Source organism: Podarcis vaucheri (genome assembly GCF_965113315.1).
Source record: "Podarcis vaucheri genome assembly, chromosome: 11".
NCBI lineage: Eukaryota > Metazoa > Chordata > Lepidosauria > Squamata > Lacertidae > Podarcis > Podarcis vaucheri.
The window spans coordinates 37,349,061-37,371,145 of NC_138749.1; the positions used below are offsets into that span (position 1 = coordinate 37,349,061).

The 22,085-nt window shown below is 40.0% G+C and overlaps 1 protein-coding gene across 6 annotated transcripts in view; it reads right to left on the minus strand.

Annotated features, from left to right (window-relative positions):
• ARB2A (ARB2 cotranscriptional regulator A) overlaps positions 1–22,085 on the minus strand; it is a 213,125-nt gene that overhangs the window by 45,102 nt on the left and 145,938 nt on the right. Inside the window, exon 11 of one of the 6 annotated variants that reach the window (XM_082191367.1) lies at positions 18,596–18,671. The exons of the other annotated variants lie outside the window; for them this stretch is intronic. Within the exon in view, the coding sequence (XP_082047493.1) occupies positions 18,640–18,671 (32 nt within the window). The 3' untranslated portion in view covers positions 18,596–18,639. The remainder of the gene's footprint in view (positions 1–18,595; positions 18,672–22,085) is intronic. 6 annotated transcript variants of the gene reach the window in all.

Below are 22,085 nucleotides of genomic sequence, written 5' to 3' on the forward strand. Positions count from 1 at the left end.
TCTCCTTCAAAATTCCAAACCAATAATCCCTGGTGCTTTTTTTTTAATTATTTCAGTATCAGACTAACATTTCCCATGGAAATCAATATGGGTGCGATCTATTAGTCCAAAATCTGCAGCACTGCAATGCAAACATATTAAAAATATTGATTTCGCAAGCTACTGATGTTTTGATTGACTTTAATGTTTGTAAGCAGCAATAACAGAATTTCAATGACTGAAACAAAGTTTTGATTAAAATTATAGATTTTTTTAAAAAATTGACTATTTTACTGTTTAAAGTGTATCACATGCTTTACTTGTCTGCCATACAATGAGCACAGTAGTAAATATGTATTTGTAAATATTTCAGTCTGCTATATGTTACACAATCAATCTTGAACAGCTTCTTTTTTAAACCTGTTTTCATGATATCTAACACTAAGTTTTACAAGACACTTTCTTGTACTGTCTTCTTTCCCTTGTTTCCTTAGTATCCCTTCTTCACAGTGTTAAGGTTTTGGCCTTACTACTATGCCTCAAACACGTTTATGTGTCCAAGAATGCTATGGGTCATACCTAACTTGTTCAGTTAAATATTTCAATGGGTCTACTCTGAGTATGACCAATACTAGACATCACCGTATGTTTCCAGTTTGATGCCTTCCCTTTGCAAAAAATATATAGCAAAAGAAAATGTCAAGCAAAGTGAAGAGCAAGAGCTTTTTCTTTCTGCACACCAGCACTGGTGAAGGTGGAGGAAAAGCTGCTTTGCTGTATTTACTGCTCTTGAACTGGACCAATAGCTGACTATTGAGGGGACTAAATCTCAATTCAGGGAAGCTGCCTTAATGGCCAGGGACATGCATCTCTGGCTGTGTTGGGGGAAAGTAATTAGAATGTGCTTAATTCCTAAAGAAAACTGAACTGAACGTCCCAGTAATTGTGGCTTTTTTTGCAAGAGAACAAGATGGCTATGGGAATGGACACTGGGGCTTTTGAAGTACCCCTGCCCATGGAAGCCCAGCACAGTTACTAACCCTAAGAATTTGAAATCCATGGACAAAATGACACAGACAGCAGGGAGGGGAGAGCATGATGGCATAGCCAAAATATCCAAACAGTACTGCTGTGAGAGCCAGGTATTTCTTGTAGATAGCATGATCCCTACATCAACATGCCTGCACACACTCACAAACAAGCAGCTCCTGTACCCACTTCTACAAGAAGGGCAGCTCTGCATCCACCTACATCTGTCCCAGCTGCAACAAAACATGCCTCTTCTGAATCAGTTTCTATACCCACTGCAGGCGCTGCAACCTGCCAATAGTTTGACCTCCCCTGCAAAGGCGCACTCCTCCACTGTCTACCAAGACCAATGGATGCCAACTCTAAGAGCTCCCCTTGAAGAGAAGTTCATTTACAACAGACTTCTACAGGTGTGCTAGGGCACATACAGATCTCTAGATCACAGTATGTCTCAGCAAACTGGCTTGAACTGCGACGTGATCAAACATGAAGTTACCAGTGTGGCATTTGCTGAGAACCAGTTTGATGTAGACAGAACTACATACAGTACACTCAATTCCTGCTTGTAAACGGTGATATGTATGTTTGGCATTTCTAGAAGGATAGAACATTGGAATGAGTACATTCCACGCAACAGTGCTAAACCACACATACCATTGATTTCAGATAAGCTGCTTGAAGCCCTAGCAATTGAGAGGTGGTTTTTAGTGGTTATGGGTTTTGTTTGAACCTTGCCTAATATGTATCTTATAGAAAATAATGGCGTTATTGCACTGTATTGAAAAATCAGTTTAAAAGTTATTTTATGGTAAATGGGTGCATAAAACTTTGTTACTCAGACTGGAAATAATATACTAGGCAGTTTCCAATTTTATGATTAATAAATTCAATTTGAATGAACTATTTATACATTGTACTATAACTGTAGCCCTGCATCAAATTAAAGGACAAGGCTTTAGAGGCCAAAATGAGCAAATCATTTATGCTGAACAAATTGATACTTTATTACAAAGATTAGACAATATTTACATATTCTGAACACTAAAAAGATAAAGCAACTCTGAAAGAGCACACATTAATCAAATGTGCATATAATCGCTTCATGTCCAATCTCAGAAATTTTTTGCTTGATCCCCATAATCTTTGGCTTAATATACATTGCTAATTGAAAGGATAAGGCTAATAATGATGAATTTGCTTTTGAACTACTATCTTTATATATTGATTTAATGACTGATCTTATACATGTTCAGATTAGTTCAATGGGCTTAAGAGACAAACAGCACGTTCAGAAAAAGCACCTTTCATGGACAGCACAAACAGACTGCAAGAAAACTAGCACATCCAGAAGAAGGCTAGGCAAGCATTTTCCTCCCTAACCTGCTAGCCTCTCATGGGCATCTGAAGAAGGAAAGCATTCAGATATTCAAGCCTCCAGTTTCCCTCTGATATAGTTGAGCCTGGGAAGGGCTATGTGATTTTTCTGAATGTGTGGCTGAAACTTACTTCCTATCTGCGTGTAGAATTATAGTTTTAATAGTATTATAAATATCTTCCTTTTCAGAGAAATAGGTTTATTAATAACACGTGGCTGAAAAGACCTCGCACTCTGTGCAATGTGATAGGCTATGCAAGCATAGGTATAGTACTACTGAGATCTTTTTGACTTACAAAGGCACCCAAGAAAGTTAAGATAGCTTCGATGTATTTTAGGGTTCTTAAATTGTGTTTTGACATATACAGATCTATGTGAACTGCAAAATTGGATAAGAAAGAAAACGCCCCCTCTCAATTCTTAAAAGTGTTGTGATAGCGTATCTCATGTTGCATTAGATATATACATCACTTGTGTACCCCAAAATATAGAATAATCTGGTAAATTATAAAAACAGGTTACTGTTTGTGCAGTTAGGGTGGTTTTGCATAAACCTAACAAAGAAAAAGAGAGAAATTTGGTAATTAAAGGAAGCTATAGGTAATTCAAAAAGCCAAGCTTTCTGATACTATAGCGATACCATAGCAGCTGGCTCTGACACCTGCAGCTACAAGTCAATTGAGAGTGTTAAGTTGTATCAAGAATTACTACTTTCAAGCATGGCTGGTGATTTTGGACAGCAGCATTTAAGAAACCTTCAATCAGACAGTTCTATCACCACACATTTTCAAAGCATCCCCACTGTCAAAATTTGCAGGAGTTTGGAGAATTTAACATTTGGAAAGGTTAAAAATGTCAGGCACTGGTTTGGGTAAGTTCTGTTGAACATTTTTGCTTCAAACAATGATTGTATGAATTGTTCCAGTGTCCCATCAGGCCAGAATTAATGTATTGTCAATTCACACTTTAATAGGTTGGTTTGTTGACCATTGTCTAAAATGGGGGTGGGGCATCTCAAGCCCAGGGGCCAAAAGTGGCCCTCAAAACCTCTTTATCAGGCCCTTGGGCCTCTCCCTGAGCCACGACCCTCTCTGTCCCTGCTGGGCTCCTCAAGTATCTGCCTGGCTAGAATGTGTTAATGAACTCTCATACATTGCATCTTTGCTTGTCTGAATGGAGGACAAAGAGCCTACTGTACAAATTTATATTCATTGGTACCCCAACTTTGCCTTTGGCCTCACCTATTACTGGCATGTGGCCTGCAAAATGTTGCTGAGAGGTAATGCTGAAAAAGTCTTGACATCATTGTACAATGTGGCCTCCCGGTCCCTTGTCATTGTGTCTTTGAGACCACCCTCATCATGGATGACTGCTTTTCTATTTTATTTATTTAACAAGTGGGAGGAGTCAACCTGTTCACTGAATGTTCTCCAGTCCACTCTGGCAAATGCAAATTTAACATCATGTGTATTGTGATTCCCAATTCTAAATAAACAAGTTTAAGAACAGGGTACATATTCACCCTGGAAAACTACTGTCTTGCTTTGCAATATGTAACAAAATCTATGCAATGTGTCCCGTCCCCCCTTTACAACATTTTCTATATTTTTCTAGAAATTTTGAAATCCAGTTTTATTCTTAGGACTAATTTTAGTTCCCCAGCTATCTTTCTCCTGGTTTTTTCCACATTAGTATAAGAAAATGAAATATCTTTCACATCTCTTCCAGTGCTTCCCTCCTCTTGTTTTTATCTGAAATATCACTTCTTTTGCCCCATTTCCTGCACACTCTCTCTCTTATGTTTCCCATCATCCAGCTTCCAACCATCTATCTTAGGTCAGAAGCACTTGAAAGTTCCCACAGGTGCTGTTTTCCATTTGTGTCATGTGATGTCTCTCAGCAGCAGTGAGTACTTCCACAACTACATGGAGCTGAGAGGAAGGGCTTCCAGCCAAAAAGGGAATGAAGAGCATCTGCTGCCTGCGGTTAGCCACACACAACAGTGCTGTGATCAACAATACAGAAGCGTTGATGATATTAGGGGAGATAAACAGAAGTAGGAATAGGAACTTCTTAAAACAATTGAGTTTTTGCATCCTCAGTACTACTGCCTGTGTCAGGAAAAGCTATCCTCTGCAGTGTGTAAGGGAATTTAACAGTGACTGAAGTCTTATTTGAGTAGAACTCCAAATACAAGTCTCAAATTCATGTTGCATCATGTCATAATTGTCCTGGAAATTAATATATATGAGCAGGGCTGCTACATCTTTAGAACCTCTGGTGGTTTTTTTCTTAGTTTATTTACATTTGTAGGACACTCTGTCCTGAAGGCGTGAGACAATTATAGTACTTTGTAGTAGTAATATGTAAGAATACAAAAAGTATTTTAAATAGATACAGAAACGACAAATTCTTTAACCGCAGCTAGCTTAAGGTTTACTACCAGAACACAGCCCAAATAAAAAAGTATTACAATACTTTTGGAATACACTCTGGCTTTGACTTTTGCAAATCTCCACAGAAAGAGAATCCCTCAACTGTGAGACAACTAGTGAAACAATTTTTCTATATATGCTCTTTCTTTTGAACATGGCACATAGATGGTGTTGTCAAAATAGTCAAACTAGACTTTACATGGTAGAAATTTGCAATATTTCCCTAGTTAGAAAATTAAAAAGCATCCTCAGGAGGCCATGGATTTGATTCAAGGAGCAGTGGTAGGGGAACAGATGTTTAAACTTCCCCCCATCAACTGCTTTTCCAATCAAAATTGTCTTCCTAAAACAGCTATTTCACACAGGGGAGAAATGATTCAGATATACAGTCTTTTCCTACAGAGATGGAAAAAGCTTAAGAAGGTTTATTGGGTTTGGAAAACAGCCTACAAGGCAAGAATCTACTCCTTTGGTGAAATTAGTAGCCTCCTTATGCTACATTATATTATAAAAGGTGTTTGGGAAACTGCTATGTATGGCTGCCACATAAAATCTGATTTGGTTTACCAGTCATCCTTAAAAAAAATGTGTGAAGATTTTCCAGCATTGTTGTCTCTTCCTATCTTCTGCATTACTGTTTCTTTTAATATAGTTAGTTACTCATACAAGGAGCTTTCCTCATGTTATCTGTTTTCCTCAGCAGATGTTGATGGAAGACTCTGGCCACATTTGTATGTCAACATGACATGAAAAAGCAGAAAAGACTCACACTAAGCCTCTATTTCCTTCCTTCACCACTTCCCACATGATTTGTCCAGACTGGCAAAGTGCAGTTAATATTTAAACACAAGCCAGCTTCAAACCACAGTTACTGAAGCTGTTTTGTTTAAACTAACCATAGTCAGAATTAACTACAACACCCCAAGAGCCGTTATCAAATGAGGAAGCTTGCTGTGTCTCATTCTTGCTTGTTTACATTGGTGTTAAACTATGGCTTAACATGATGTGCTACATTTCCTCTTGGGCGACTTTCTACATGCTAGTGATGGTCATAGCCAGAGACAGAAGTGGGCAGAGGAACAACTAAATTTTACCCTTGCACTGTAGGCTAGTTTATACATACGCACACACCCTTCTCTATCTTCCATCCAATCAAGAAAGAGGCATTCCCAGAATTCACAAGGACACATTCAAGCAAGGCAAAAGCACTCAAGGAGGGTGTGAAGGAGGGCCAATAGGGGAACTGGCTGGCTGGAGAGCCACATTTACGTAACCAAGATGGTGTCAGAAACCGTATTGAGGAGGGCTGCACTGAGGAGGAATGGTGGGAGCCTCCCTTTCTCCCTGCTCCTGATCAGAATCCTGAATCTTCCCAGGAGCAGGAGGACAGTACAGATTTAGAACAGTGGTTTGCAGAGGGACATAGTTCAGAAGGCAGAAGCTGGGAAATATTGGATGGGGAACAGCTAGGAGAGGAAGCACTGGGAGAGAGAGAATTAACAGATTCACTGTCTCTGGAAAGCATCCATCTGCTCAGCCCAATGTCAAGAAGAGCTGGTAAGGAGGCAGCACAGAAAGCACAGTGGTTACAAGCTCAGGTTACAAGACGCAGTAGTGACGTGGGTGACTAGGGAGGAAGTGGGTGGAACGCTTAATTGGGAGCATCTCCTGCCATTGCTAAGAAATGGATTCTTTGTTCTCTCACTGTGATCATTAAAGTTTCTAACTGGTAAGAAGACTCATTTCCTTTGTTCTACTTATCTACTGCCAAAGGGAGGGGGAGGAAGCAGATTCCCTGAAGCCTGACAGGTGGAGAGCCACATTTAGTCCCCAAGGCTGAGGTTCTTCACACCTTGTCTAAAGCTTTTGGAGCACCTATGAATATAACCTCTACTTGACTACTACTATCTATATGTCACTCAAATAATTCTAAACAACAGGTGGGACAAGATTTTCCTTTGCAGAAACCATGCTGATTCTCAGAAAATAATACCTATTCTTATTCTTTTCTCCTTATTTTATTATTTCTTCTTCTGCCCTGAACAAGTGCAATTAAAACAGCATGTGATAAAATCACATATACTGGATCAGCAATAAAGAGCTTGGTAGGATAAAAATGTCTTTAAAGGTAAAGGTAAAGATACCCCTGCCCATACGGGCCAGTCGTGTCCGACTCTAGGGTTGTGCGCCCATCTCACTTAAGAGGCCGGTGGCCAGCGCTGTCCGGAGACACTTCTGGGTCACGTGGCCAGCGTGACGAAGCTGCTCTGGCAAGCCAGCACCAGCGCAGCACACGGAAACGCTGTTTACCTTCCTGCTATAAAGCGGTACTTATTTATCTACTTGCACTTAGGGGTGCTTTCAAACTGCTAGGTGGGCAGGAGCTGGGACCGAAAGACGGGAGCTCACCCCGCCGCGGGGATTCGAACCGCCGACCATGCGATCGGCAAGTCCTAGGCACTGAGGTTTTACCCACAGCGCCACCCGCGTCCCTAAAAATGTCTTTAAGGTCTAGTTAAAAAGCACAAGAGAAAAGTCCAAATAGAGTTTATTAGGAAGAGGAATTCCATGTGTCGGGGGCTGCCACTGAACAGTCCTGTCCCTGAATCCACCTTAGTGGAAGGTCAGGGAGCAGAGTCTCTGAGGCTGATATTAAGGTCTATTCTTGCTCATAAGGGTACATGCCAGCCTTCACAAACCTGATATCCTCCAGATAATTTAGATGTCAATTCCCATCAGTGGCAAAGGCTGTCCTTTAAATCACTTCATCCCAAACTGTACAGGGCTTTAAAGATCAGTATTAGCAGTCCATATACAGGAACAAATAGGTAACCACTGTGACCAGAAATGCTGGAGATTGAACCTGGGGCATAGTATATACAAATGCACCCTGACTGAACTATGAGTCATGCCCAAGTTTATACCAAATTTATATCAAGAAGTGCTTCTGGAAAAGACATATCACTTATGGCTCTTCTGCACACATATCACATTTCTAATGTTTTAAGAAATAGTAAAAATTACTTGACTTTTGACCAGCAGCATAAGTCTGTATCATTTTGAATTCCTCCTTAAATTTTCTACATGAATGTAAATGGTATCTCTCTGGAAATAAAACAATAAATGCAGATAGAAAGAAAAGTGATTTGATATGCTGGAGTAAGCTTGCTATATTTTGTCACAACATGCATTACCCTAGTTCCATATTTTTACCTTTGTACTTTGCTGCATGGAACAGAGCAACATAATTAGCCACTGGTAGGTAGTGTTTATGTTAGTTCTCAAAAGGTTAAGAAGCTGCTTATAACTAAAATCAGCTTTGCCTAGCGCTTTGGTGGCTCTGTGTAATCAAATTAGACAGGGAGGGCACAGTGTCACCTAACACAAACCAGTGGCACTTTCTTCTCTACTTTGACCTTTATCATTGGAAGTCAGAGCTTATCTTATCACAAATATTTTTTTAAGATTAGTTTAATAAACTATTTTCAAGATAGGAGTGGGATCTAAAAGATTTTCATAAATAATGCAGCATGAATGACCCAAGACAACTGGAAAGGTTTCATTTTTACACAAAAGCAGCTTGTCATTTGAACTCTAACAAAAAACTGTGGCATTTGATCCTAAATATTTTAACTGGCATATTCACCTGCCAGCCTGGAAGAGTGTTCCTGTGTACTGCTGATGCATCTTGAGTATATTTGCCAATATGCCCTATCTCAGGGATTAGGAACCTGTGGCCTCCATCATGGCCAATGGATGATTAGAGTTGTAGCCCATCATCAGCTGGAGTACCACAGGTTCCCCAGCCCTGATGTATTCCCTCACTTTTTTTTGTAAAGAAGCTACAGGAATGGGCCTTAAAACAGCAATGATTTCATGATGCTTTTGTATAGTGTAAGTGTAAAATCATGGCTTCTTCACTATCCAATAGCTAACAAAGATAATCCATTAGCATTTCTAAGAAAATGCAGCCTCTAAAATGGGGCTATGTTCTTTGAAGTCAAATGAAATGAATGGTAAAAATGGATACATTTAAGGATGCTTAATAACGTACTGAGGAGAGCTCCATATCAGAAGAACATTGCCCATGGTGCTATATCCAAACTACTTTTTAAGGTAGTCATTGTTTCCTTAATCTTTGAACATCAAGTATGCACAAATATATTTTTTAAAGATTAAATAAAATAACATTTATATTATGCAGAAATCCCAGAACAAATATTGGCAGCTTCCACTTTTTCATTTTTATATATTCAGTTTTAACTTCAGCATATATATGGCTAAAGCCTGCACAGAAGTAACAGAAAACCAATAAACACAAACATGATGCAAACACAGGAAACACAAATAATACAAGCACTTCATTGCTATATTTATTAGAAATAAAGAAAATACTGTCCATTTAACTCATAAGGAAATTATGCAGCCTGATGATTGCTACTAATATAGTAATACTAAGCAAATTTGCATATGGTTAACCTGTCCTGTCAGAGCTACAGATCACATTTCTGTGCTGAAAGACAATTAAAAAATATTCAAATATATTTCCTCTGTATTTTTGATGAGCCTTAAATGATTCTGCTGATTGTACTATGTACAATTTGATGTATGAAGATAGTTTATATTAAGAAAAAACTCAACAATGAAAGGCAATATATAAATTCAAAAATGATATACCATGTGATTGTATAACAACAAATTATTTAAAACACATTGACAGTGTGATTGTATAATAAGCTAGCCTGGAAGCATTTTTCTCTATTTTTTAAAAGAAGCAAGCAGGCTCTTTAGACAGAATATACATGTGGCATACAAATTTTAGATCTACCAGTAAGTTCCTGGGCATTCTCCCCCTTACACATGAATTGTTAGGAGACAATCTTTTTCAACTGAATGTATTATATTCATTCATCTACTCCTATTATAGATCATTCATCTGAAACAGTTAGTTAACAGCCAGCAAGTTTCTGTACTTTAGATCTTCATTTATTGCTTCAGACCTCCATTATGTGTGTCAGAAGATTAGGATGTAAAACCCTCCGAATGAGGTAGGAGTGGTCATGACCAATAGGTCAGCGCAGAATTGGGCCACTTCTGCCTTCTAAACTCAGCGATGTGGAACTAAGTGTGGCCAAACAACTAGCTGGTTGGACTCCGGCCAAGAGCCTCAAAATTGCTGACTGTTGCCACATTCTTTCAATTTTAATAAAAGGACTGGCTTAAACATTTGCTAGAGTGCCAGCTGCATTTGCAAAGTAAAAAAGGGAGTACAAGTGAAGCAAAGACATTCCCCTTAACATATGATCACTTATTTCGCTAGTAATTTCTCTTCATTGCAATGAATGGCTGTAAATGGATTAATGGCACAGCTCCAGAGAGCATGTCACAGATCTCTGCTGAACATATAAACTGTTCTATAAAACACGCTCAAAGAATCTCACTTCTTCCTAACTTTTTATTAATATATAATTTACAAGACAAATTTTATTTCAAGATTAATGTACCACTTCAACAAGTCTAGGCAGAAACAGTCCCAATCAGAAAATAATAATGTAACACTTTTAAATGCTGAATAATATTAACACCACAGTAAATTACTATTTCAGTACATTTTAACTGTCTCATTACTGTAAAGGGGATAAAACCTGCTCCTACACTATTGCACACAAAGTAGTGTGTTAATATAAGAAATATAAAATATTAAGACCAAAAACCTGAATAAATTAGTCAGTGTAGTTAAACAACAAATTTTAATTTTAGATTAATAAGCCAGCCTGCTCATTGGCAAAACTCTGGCACCTTTGAAAGGCCTGCTCTTATGCAGGTCACACAGATGTCAACGTCATCCGCCCTGTGCTAAATCTGATGAAAAATAAATTAAAGCTGGTTTTTCCTCTTGCTTATATCTAAAACCGGCAGACAGCATTTCTTTAGGTTTCTCAAAAGATCCCCTTCATTAAGGTATGAAGTATGTAAATTATTTAACTTTAATTTATAGCTCAATTAAATTGCGTAAAACAGACGATTAGTTGAGCTCTATTCAATATACATAAGGTTCTTCTCCTCAATTTTTCCAGCTAATAAAGAAAAAATACAGCAACAACTGATTATCTGTGACCAACTGCACTACAAGACTGGTACAGAGGTGCATATTTCTACATTTTTGTGAAAAGGTACTGTGAAAAGTTAGCAGAAATCATTCTATGGAACAATTTTTCAAATGTTCTGTTTCTAAAGCATGCTTAGATAAGAACAATACTGAAGCGCAGCAATGTTTGATCCTTTTATTAAATTACCAACAGTTTTAACCACCTTCCTCAAGAATTACTGTGAAGGACTTTGTGGTAAGTACAAGTTCTCCAGTAATTTCTTTAATAAAGACAGCATCTATCAGAAGCAAATTGATCATGTCATTTGAGGGCTAACTTGCAGTGGAATGCTGTCCTGAGACTTATCACAAGAAACTTCATTAGAGCAGACAGATGAAACTGCAAACATGTAGGCCACAATAATTTGACCTCATTTTTAATGTTTAAAAAATATTTCTGCTGTTGCTTGCATGCCTTATTTTGAGGCTATGATACTGCTTTGAAATATTTAATTCAGAATGTATCTGTATTCCACCCCCCCCTAAACGGAGGATAGCAAGTAGATGGGTATAACTTAGTGAAGCTACTAAGATGAGTCGTTGGCAGGGTGAAGTGGTAGATTTTAGTAATAGCTGGAAGCTGTAAGTGGTTCTGAGCTTTGAAGTCAGTACAGCTTTGATGTAGTACTCCCCTAGTTAATCACAAGATAGTCTTGAAAGAAAAGATTTTTCCAAATTCTATTCTTAGTGTCACTGCTTGAAAAATCCTTATATGATTTTTTTTTTCAGTAGAGATCTTCAAATCTGGTCTCAGACTGCTTTCTCTTCTTTCATTCTCATACTCTTTTAAACAGCCTTTAAAATTTAAACTGTAATTAAAAGCAAGTCTTGGTTTGGCTGGTTGTGTATTAACTTTGCAAATCCTTCAGGCAATAGGCCATTGGTGTTCAAACACATCCAGAAAGTCCATTGCTATGCATACAGACTTAAAAAGGTGGTAGGCGGTCCCTAGTCTCAAGAAAAATCGTAATGAGAAATGTCATATAAAGAGAAACAATAAGTAACCAATTTCTCAGCTTTTCACTTGGATTAAACTTTTATTTAAGACAAACTATTACAGAAAAACTCACAGAAATATGTGAAACTGACAAGTGTTGCAAAAGACTTGCAAAAAACCAAATATTTGTAAATAGCAGACACCTAAAAGCAACAACATTTTTTACTGCCGATAAGCAGCATCAGCATTAGGTTGCTAAGTGTATCAGAAATGCCTATGAAATAATACAGTTTCAATATCCTTAATAATATACTGCTGTTTCTACTATATTTTACTTTAAATGTCATATACAAACCAAACCGCACAATGTAGCAAAGTACTGTTATTGTTGTCCAATATTGGCAGAACAAGAATGTTAAAGTGGTTAAGCCATAATCTTTTATCTGCAGTGAAGGGCTGATAATCTGTGCACATTTGTACATGAACTCTAAAATGAAGCTGCCATTCACAAAGTCCTCTGCTCATCTAAACAGACGGGAATAAAGAACATGGCATGTGACCAGTAAATTATGAGAGAGCAACACCTCAAGGTTAGAGGTCACTGAAGATTTCAACAAATCTCACCAGATATGGCAACAGATTAAGAAAGGAGACAGATTGCCCTCCAACCTTAACCTGTTAAGACCTTTGAAGTCTTATGGTGACCTCTATTCTGCTCTTTCATATTAGTTGTTAGTTACACTAATTACAGCCTAATAGTATCCTGGTGCCAGACATTTTTTCTAAAGCCATCTAGTGAAAAATATTAGAAAAGTGGTGACTGTTCCAGCCAAATTGCAATGTGCACGTCACAAGCACTTACCCCTAATTTACAGCACAGACCTTGCAAACTTCTAGCAACAACAATGGGAAAGACATCAAAGTTTTGTGTAACTTACTGCAGGAAATCCATAAACCAGAACAAATTAATCTTCATGTAAAAACTCTGATTTTTATTTTTTTTGGGCAAATTTGGCAAGTAATTTCTCTTTTAAGCACAAGATCATTTGCAATTTAATCAACTAAGGAACTCGCCCTTTATTTAGAAGAATCAGATACTTCTAACATTTTAATCTACTTTGAGAATATGAAGCTTTTTGTTTATCTATCATATTAACACATCAGATCCACTATAGTGTAAAAAAACCCTCCCCTCCACTCCTGGACTCCCCAAAAAACCTTTCCTGAGGGTTATGGAACCCACAAGAAATGAGTGTGGGATAGATGGTTCGAATGACTGGGGAAGGGGATGGCCACAAAACAGGAGGAGGAAGCTTGCTTGAGTGGCAGTACCAATTTCACTGCAGTCCCCACCCCACAACCCAGGCCTTTTCTGAAGACTCCCTGTTCCCCAGAAGAGGCTTTTCAGGGTGTGCAATGAGAAGGGGGATAATTATTCTATGTGAGTGCCCTTGCATGAATGCAACTTTGGACAATACTGCGCACTGAAATTAGTCATAATGCTAAATAACCCCAAGTTAGGGGCTAAAGTCAAAGATAAAGTCATTCAGCTCAGCTCAGTAGGAAGGTTGTTTTTAAAAGAGAAAATTAACTTTCTCATTTTATGTGGCGATCAACTGCATCATGTTGAATGCATTCCTAGCTATGTGCACGCTTCTTCCTGTGTAGCTATCTAAGACTGTGGCTACTTACATAAACTGAGCTTCAGCTGCCTGAGTTCTGATTGTTAAAAGGAAAGTCAGTCGTTCCACTCTAAACTGCTAGCTTTGAATACAAATGAAAAGAAAAACCATTAAATATTTCTTAATCAAATTTGGCAGTGGAAGGGGCAAGTTAGTGCATCTGAGCAGCCTGCTCAGTTGACTTGAGCCCCAGTGCCTTTGCTTGTTGAAAGCGGCAGTAATATATTAGGGGTATTAATTTGTCATAAAATCTTTGGCTGATTAACCACACTGAGTAATCATTTAACACTTGCAAACTTATCAGCAAGTAAACAAAGAAATGAGGGGATTGTTCCTGACAATCAAATATAATCATATTCAGCAGACCACAAACAAGTTGCCAAATTTTGAAACACCTTGCAAAACAGAGTTGGTGTGTCAGTTTTTCCATAAATGCCAGGTACTAGAATTTTGGATACCAGTATCTGTCCATGGGCTGCTTTATAACCTTTTGTATTTCATCAAAAATTAAATCCCAGACTACACAAGCCAGAGGGCAGGACCACCACATAGAGTAGTAAGTAGTACCTTGCTCAGCATATCCTCACCAGCTGGACAATCGCACTGGGCTTATATACCACCTATGGGCAAGTTTCAAAACTGAATCTCTTATTTGGTTTGAAGCATTATTAACAGTTACTAACGGTTTGTTCTGGAGTACTATCCAGTCATGATCTTCTATTTCCTCCCTCCAATCTCCTCCTGATACATTTTTGAATCTCAGTAGGTCTCCCCAGCCCACATCAATTAAGGATGTGTGTAATTTAAATACAGTGGTACCTCGGGTTAAGTACTTAATTCGTTCCGGAGGTCCGTTCTTAACCTGAAACTGTTCTTAACCTGAAGCACCACCTTAGCTAATGGGGCCTCCTGCTGCCGCCGTAGCACGATTTCTGTTCTCATCCTGAAACAAAGTTCTTAACCTGAAGCACTATTTCTGGGTTAGCAGAGTCTGTAACCTGAAGCATATGTAACCTGAAGCGCATGTAACCCGAGGTACCACTGTAATAACCATTCAGTCCTGTCTTGAGCTGCCATTAAAACAGATCCAAATGCAGTGAGGGATTTTGTGGCTTGTTCTTTAGTACAAGGGGAGAATTCTTGTGCTATCTAATAAGCAAATGATAGCCATTTTAATCTATGATGTACCACATTTCACTCATGGCTCACTTTTTCTGGAACTTGTTTGTGTCTATCTGATTACAGACTTACATAATTAAAACAAAGAGATAAGGCAACTTGTGACATTACCTCTAATTTTGCATGACAACATAACTTCTTGTATGTGGCTCTGTGGTGCAGAATTAAATTGGAGCAAACAAGTTTACAGGTTGTTCTGATCAAAATGCTTGCAAGTAAATATTAATGAGATAAAACTGATAATTTAATTTTGATAGTTTTAGAGTATCATTTTTCATCATTTTATATTAGTTATCAAGTTAATTTACTATTGGATTTCTTGGTTGTCATAAGACAAAGAAATCAAATGATTACTAATGGTTCTAAAGGTATCACATGCTGCTCTTCACTGCAGATATATATATTTTTTAAAAACACCCTTCCTGGTTCTCATAAAAGTCAAATTCCCCCCACTATTCTAGTTCATATAAAATGTGGCTAAATTTTTGCTCTTCTTTATACATATTATATATGTATAATAAATTTTTAATAATAATAAATACATACATATATGTATAAATGTATATATAAATACATATATATAATAAATACATATATATATGTATAATAAATTTTTGCTCTTATTCAGCAGACATTATATATATATAATTATACATATATATATGTATAATAAAGCTATATTATACATATATATATGTATAATAAAGCTATATTTTCTTCTTGAATCTTTCTAGTGGATTTTTCTTTACATCTCATAACAGTTTTTGAATTTTGCATATCCAGATTAACTTTGATTCACAATTCAAAGTCTGTATTCTTGATTACTTTAAGAAAAATATAATGGGTTGGGATCAATGTTCCCGACTTTAGACCAGGATGCGCCAACATGCAGCTCATGGGCCACATTTGGCCTGCTAGGCTTTTTTGGTGGCTCTGGCAGGGTGGAGAACAGGAAGTGGCTCCTGGGGTTGAGGCGGCAGTGGCTTTGGGAAGGAGGCATGAAAGTGCTGCCCCCTTCACAAAGCCTTGTTAGCACTTTCCCAGCTTTGGAAAGGAGGTGGAAGGGCTCTAGAACCCTGTCAGAGCCCTTATACCTCCTTCCCAAAACCGGGCAGACAGTGCCCCCTTGGCTTGTGCGCAGTGCAGGGAAATGGGTTGCGCTCCCCCTCTAGTGCCAGGAAAAAGGGAGCAGAGACAGGGCTTTTTTCCATAGGAACTCTGAGGGACTCAGCTCCGGCACCTGGGAACCATTGCCATTATTAGAAAACAATGGAGGTGTTCATGGTGAGCTCTGGCACCTCTTTTTCTAGAAAAACAGTATATGCATGCATGTTCAAAATATGGATAAGCATAATGCAGTATCAATGGACAGTGCAAAAGAACTCTGCAGTCATCATGCATATAGTTTCCCTCAGCTAAGTTCACCTTTCACAAGATGCACATCACAGACTCAGAACACATTTTCTAAATCAGGAAAAGTGCCAGATCACATATCCACAAAGGCATACACAGAGCATTAAATGAAATTAATGTAGCAATTTAAACCTCTTAGAGCTGTTGTTTTAAGCTGCCTGTAGATTTGGGTATGCACCACTGCATAGGTTTACAATAGTTCACATTTCTAAGATAATCTTTTGCAACTGATAGTTGCTCCTTCATTATTTTTTTAAATGGTATTTAAGTTGAACCAGTTATTTAAAGGTGGAGACTTCAATTACTAGAGGAAACTACATAGCCAGTGTTGTACAAAAAAAAAAATCAAAAAATCATATTGACTCATTTCAATTAAATTGCTTTTGACTTCTACTCATGTTCCTCATATCTGTAGTTTCGGCACATTTAACAAATGAAAATAAAAAACAAAGTAAAATTCCAAAGTTCTCCATAAACTAGAACACACTTTGTGGCTCAGGGAAAAAAAATAGATCATAACAACTACAAATTTCCAAGTGGCAAGACAGTATTTTCTCCTTAGACATATCTTGCTTTTCTTCCTGAACAAATTAAAGAGAAACCAGGGTGACCTTGAATGTAACCCGATACAAATATATCTGGACCTTAATAACTTGTATTACTTTTTACTAATAAAAAGGCCACATCCACAAAATAAAACAAACACATTTAAACTTTCAATGTAACTTTTAAATCCAAACATCAATTGGTAACTATCTGGAGCTCTTCATCCTATAGAAACTGCTTCTTTCCTCAGGTTCATCATTTGTCCCTAGCCACTGAAACTGACATGTATTTGAAAGCATTTTTCCATACATGAACCTGCTGTTATGGGGGTACAACAGGCTGCAGTGCAACAAATATACTGTGCCAACCTGTTTCGGTTCAGCTCTCAAGAGTGTGTTTGTATGTGCCTGTAAAAGGAGGAGAGGGAACAGTCTCGGGGGGGGGGGGGACGGGAGGCGGCAAAGCTTAAGTTCTTTTATTTAGTGAATGCTTGGGGGTTTTCTGTCAGCGTCACTTGGGGAAGTTCTCTATTTGCTTGTTATGTTTCCTTGGTGGTGAGAGAAGTTGTGGTGGCCTAGGGTGTGGTTGATCGTCTCTGGCTGGCTGCAGTGGGATTTGTTTGTGTGTGGGTGGGTGAGGGGGGTTGTCGGGTTCAGTTAGCCATATTGAATCGTATGCCATTGGTGGGTTATGAGCTCTTTATAGTGTGAGTGGGCATTGTTATCTTGGAAGATGTTCAGTAGGGCCAGTTCTGGGATGACTTCTAGTACCTGTTTAGTTATTTGGCTTATTTCTGGTATGACTGCGCACACTCCTTTTCTGACTGAGTCCTTGATTACTTGGTTTGGTGGGGTCTGCTGTTTCAGACACAGCATATGTCTGAGAAGGCCCCTTGTGGGATCATGGGAAGGAGGTGCAAGGAAAAAACTGTTGTGACAACAGTTTCTTGGGCAACTTGGAAGGGCTGTGGAAATGGCAGAAATGCCAGAAATGGCAACCTGGAGCCCCACTGACCACTTAACTGCTCTCTTCTCCATCAGCTTGGGAGCTTTTTCCTGAGAAGCTTGCAGGGTGTAATAGCATTCTTTGTCGTTTGAGCATCTTTATCAAGATGTTAACAGATCTGCCTACCTTGATCAGTTGTGCTTCAAGGGAAGCGCACCAGTCCTCTGATTCTTTAATATTTCCCAGCCCAGATAGATGTTAACCAAAGGATCTCACAATAGTCATCTCCTTGCAGGAGCAAGGAAGCATAGGAGAATCAGATGCACCACAACAGGGGTCGGCAACCTGCAGCCCATGGGCCACAAGCAGCCCATGGGGGTCATTTAACTGCCCACGAGCTGCCCCCAAACCGAGCCACCCACTCGGTGAGTTCCCACGCGCTGCACTAAACTGGCACAGCATGGAGCAGGGACTCGCTTCTGCGGCATCAGAAATCATGTCTGCACAGACGCGATCCAGCCCATGGAGCGATCTCTGCGGGAGTGAACCGGCCCAGGCGAGGTAAACCTTGCCAACCCCGGCACCACAAGAGCATCTTGGATATGATGGTTTTCAAAGAGGGCTAGACAATTGCATGGAGGAGAGGCCTATCAAAAGCAACTAGCTGTGATGGCTATGCTCAGCCTCCTGTTGGAAGGAGCAATGCTTCTGAAAGGCACTTCCTTCCCTCTGCCCCAGTACCTGAGGGTCGTCATGTCTCTTCAGGGATTTGGCTAGAACAAAGTATATGTTGGGGAAAGGAAAATGGAGGAATCAGCAGGTGCCTGGCTTCCAGCCATGCTAATACCAGTCTGGCGCATGAGGGCGGGGAACACAGGAAGGAAGCATTCCTATAGTGTAGGGCACTCAATTGGCATTTCCACCTACCTGATCTCTGAGGCTTTCCCCCCTTGTTCTGGCCTGGCTCTCTCCTAAGGAAGATACAAAGTCTTGCTGGAAGCCACTGGGGGAGAGAGAGTGTTCCTATGATTCCCAAATGTTTCAAAAGCATCTTTTTGTTCCTTTAGCTGCTTGATATAATCATAGCATGGCAGGGCTGGAAGATATCCCAAGGGTCATCTAGTCCAACGCCCGGCAATGCAAACTCCAGCCTTCTGGTTACCATTGCAATTCTGCATGGTGTGGAGAAAGGGGAGAGAGAAATGTGTTGCTTACACTCTCATAACACTGATATGAGATCCACACCATGCAGCCTTTTCAATAACTAAAGTCTAAAGGGCTGTCACATGGAAGATGGAGAAAGCTTGTTTTCTCCTGCTCCAGAGGCCCTTAGGGCCTGAAGCAGTGACTCTCCTTCCTTTGGGTTTTTTAAGCAGTGATTGGATGGCCATTGGCCATGGATCATCTAGTTGAGATTCCTTTATTGCAGGGGGTTGGACTAGATGACCTTGGGGGTACCTTCCAACTCTACAGTTCTATGATGCTATGTTTTAAAGAGCATCTAATGCGCATTTAAAGCACGACTTCCCCCGAAATGATTCGTGTCATTGTAGCTTCCCTCTCACAGACCTACAATCCCTAGAACCCCTAACAAATTACAATTCCCAGGATCATTTGAGGGAAGACATCTGGTTTTTAGAACAGGGACAGAGAACCTACAGTTTGCTTACTCCCATTTCCTAGGAACCAGGAATGGGAAGCTCAAGTGCTTCTAACAGTATGGTTATAGGGAGCAGTGTGTATGAAATATTGAATGTAATAGGGTTATTAAGGTAACTGTATCAGAATTGTTATGGGAATGTTAAGGAGGGAGGGGGAAAGAGAGATTGTGGAATTCTGGTGGTGAGTGATGATTGGATGGGGATTTGAAAGGGAGTTTGAATGAGAGTCAGTTGAGAGCAGGGGGTTCTGGAGGGGGTGGTTGCACTGGCAGAGGAAGAGGGGTGGGGGGGGAGCGCACCACCTCTGGCAGCGTGATCCCTGTGGGGTGCCATCGCGGCTGCCCCTGCTGGGCGCCATGCCCCCACAGGTGGCGTGCCACACCCCCAGAACATGCGTCATGCCCCTAGGGGCTGCGCGCCACGCCCCTGCAATGCACACCAGCCCCACCCCGGCCTGCTCTCCACCCCCCCCCCGGTGCTGGAGCATGAAGCTACTCCACTGGGTGGTTGGGCAACTAACTATTCAGTTTAGGATCAGCAGTCTAGTCGTCATTTTTGTAATAAAGCAGCATTTAAGATAAAGAGAATTTGAGGCCATAAGCTCAAGTACACACGTCATCCTACAATCATTTAGTGAATCATCCATACGGTCTCCTTTAGTGAGGGTGCGGTACCTAGGATGTGGACCAAACATTGATCTTTTTTGTTTTTTTTCTAATTTCATAGGTTTAAGTTCTGGTTCTAATGATATAACAAGGGTGGGGGCTCTTTAAATACCGGGGGCTGCCACACACTCCTTTTCTTCTTTAAAAGAATAATAATTTCCCCTCGTTTTCAACAACACATACATTGTCTCTTTCTTTAGGTTCTTCAGTTACATTTGTTGTGAGACACTGGTGCTATATGCAGTATAGGGTTGAGAAGAAAAGAGGGGGCCCAGCTCCCCACCCTCCCAGGCTATTAACTCTGTGAGGTCCCTAAAGTGCTGAGCCATTGTTAAGTAGAGGAGGAGCAATGCCTCAAGCATTGCCTCTCCCCAGGTGAACCAATCCAGACCCTGCAATCATTACTGAGGCCCTTCTTAATGTGCCTCCTCTACAAGGGGTCCGGAGGATGGCAACATGATAATGGGCCTTTCTGCGGTGGCTTCCTGTTTGTGGAATGGTCTCCCCAGGGAGTTTTGGCTGGTGCCTTCATTACATATCTTTAGGTGCCAGGCGAAAATGTTTCTCTATAACCAGGCCTTTGGCTGATTAACATTCTATGGCCTTTTAAGCAAACTTGTGGGAGGTGTTTTTGGTTTGTTTTTGTTTTATTATGTCTTTTGTGTTCTCAGTTTGAATTTTTATGTTGTGAACTGCCCTGTGCTCTTTGAGTGATGGGTGGTATACAAATTTAATAAATAAATAAAACAAAACAAAACTCTGACTTAGTGCAGTTGTGTGTAAGTTTTTGCCCTCCAGATGTTGCTGAGCTAGAAACCCATTCAGGCCATACTTGCTGGGGCTGCTGGGAGTTGTAGTTCAGCAACTTCTGGAGAGCCAAGCTTCCCCACACACAGCTTAGCAGGACTGCATGGATCCAATTCTTGGAATAGCAAGGCTGGCTTCATGGTGAGGTAATGGCCCTCTAAGTATAGGCAGTTGAGGTAACAAAGGAAGTAGCTCTGTGTCAGATGACAAATGGGTGGTCCCCCCTCCCACAATTTGCTGGTCGTTAGAAATACAAAGGCCAGAGTTGTGAGTTGAGTTATGTGGGCTAGAAGATGGAATCTGCAGGCTAGGCAGCTGACAGAGCCATGCCTGATTTCTGTTGGAATCCAAGACTGCGGCTGTGGGAGATGAAAGACTCTCTTGGGGTGTTGATGCTGTGAGCTCCTCTGTTATATGTTGAGGTTGTATATATATGTAAATAAATTGTGTATCCTAAAGACACCATAGTCTCCACTGTCCCTTATTCTGAAGGAATGGTGCCTGGAACTCCTGGAATCTTGCACTGCTCAGAGACTGGGGTGGCATGCAACAATATTTATAAAAATGCAATTCTTAGGTGTCCACAGTATTTTTGGAAGATCAAAAAAAAGGAAAAAAAGGGAGGAGACCAGAACAGTTTGGCCATGCTCCCATTGGCTTCATGCCCACTGACCATGCCATTGCAACCTCCTAGCCACCCCACCAGGTCTAGTGGCTGCCATTGGCTGCTGTGTCCACAACGATTAACTAAAGGTGTGTTACAAGCACATCGTTTTTTCTTTGTGTGTTTGTAAAGTACAAGTCTGAAGAAATAAAGGCAAATCAGTTGTATCTCTTTCCCTATTAATATGATCAAATTAGTTGATAGCAGTAGCTAACATTAAGTGACAAAAGGATTCAGATTCCACTTCCATAGAAAAGGCCAGACCTTCCGTATAGCAACGCCCCTTTATGAGGCCTAACATTCAGTCACAGTATAAGAAAGTATCCAAAAGGGGAGCTGCAGAAATTCCAACTAGAATTCCTTGCACCCCCAATAGTAATAATGATTTCTTGCAGCTCAAGAGACATAGAACTAATTCACACTTGCAGTTTACCAGTCCAGCAATCCACCTTCAGATGAAGTGTGAACTCAGCTGCTTGGGAGTAATTGTATTCTAATCCTTAGCAATTTGCACTTCATTAATGAAGTGAGAGTTAACCCTTGCTACCACCTTGCTGAATTGTATGCAGATCCTGCTCCACTTCTGGTTCCTCCTGGAATTTAGAGGTGGGGTTAAAAGG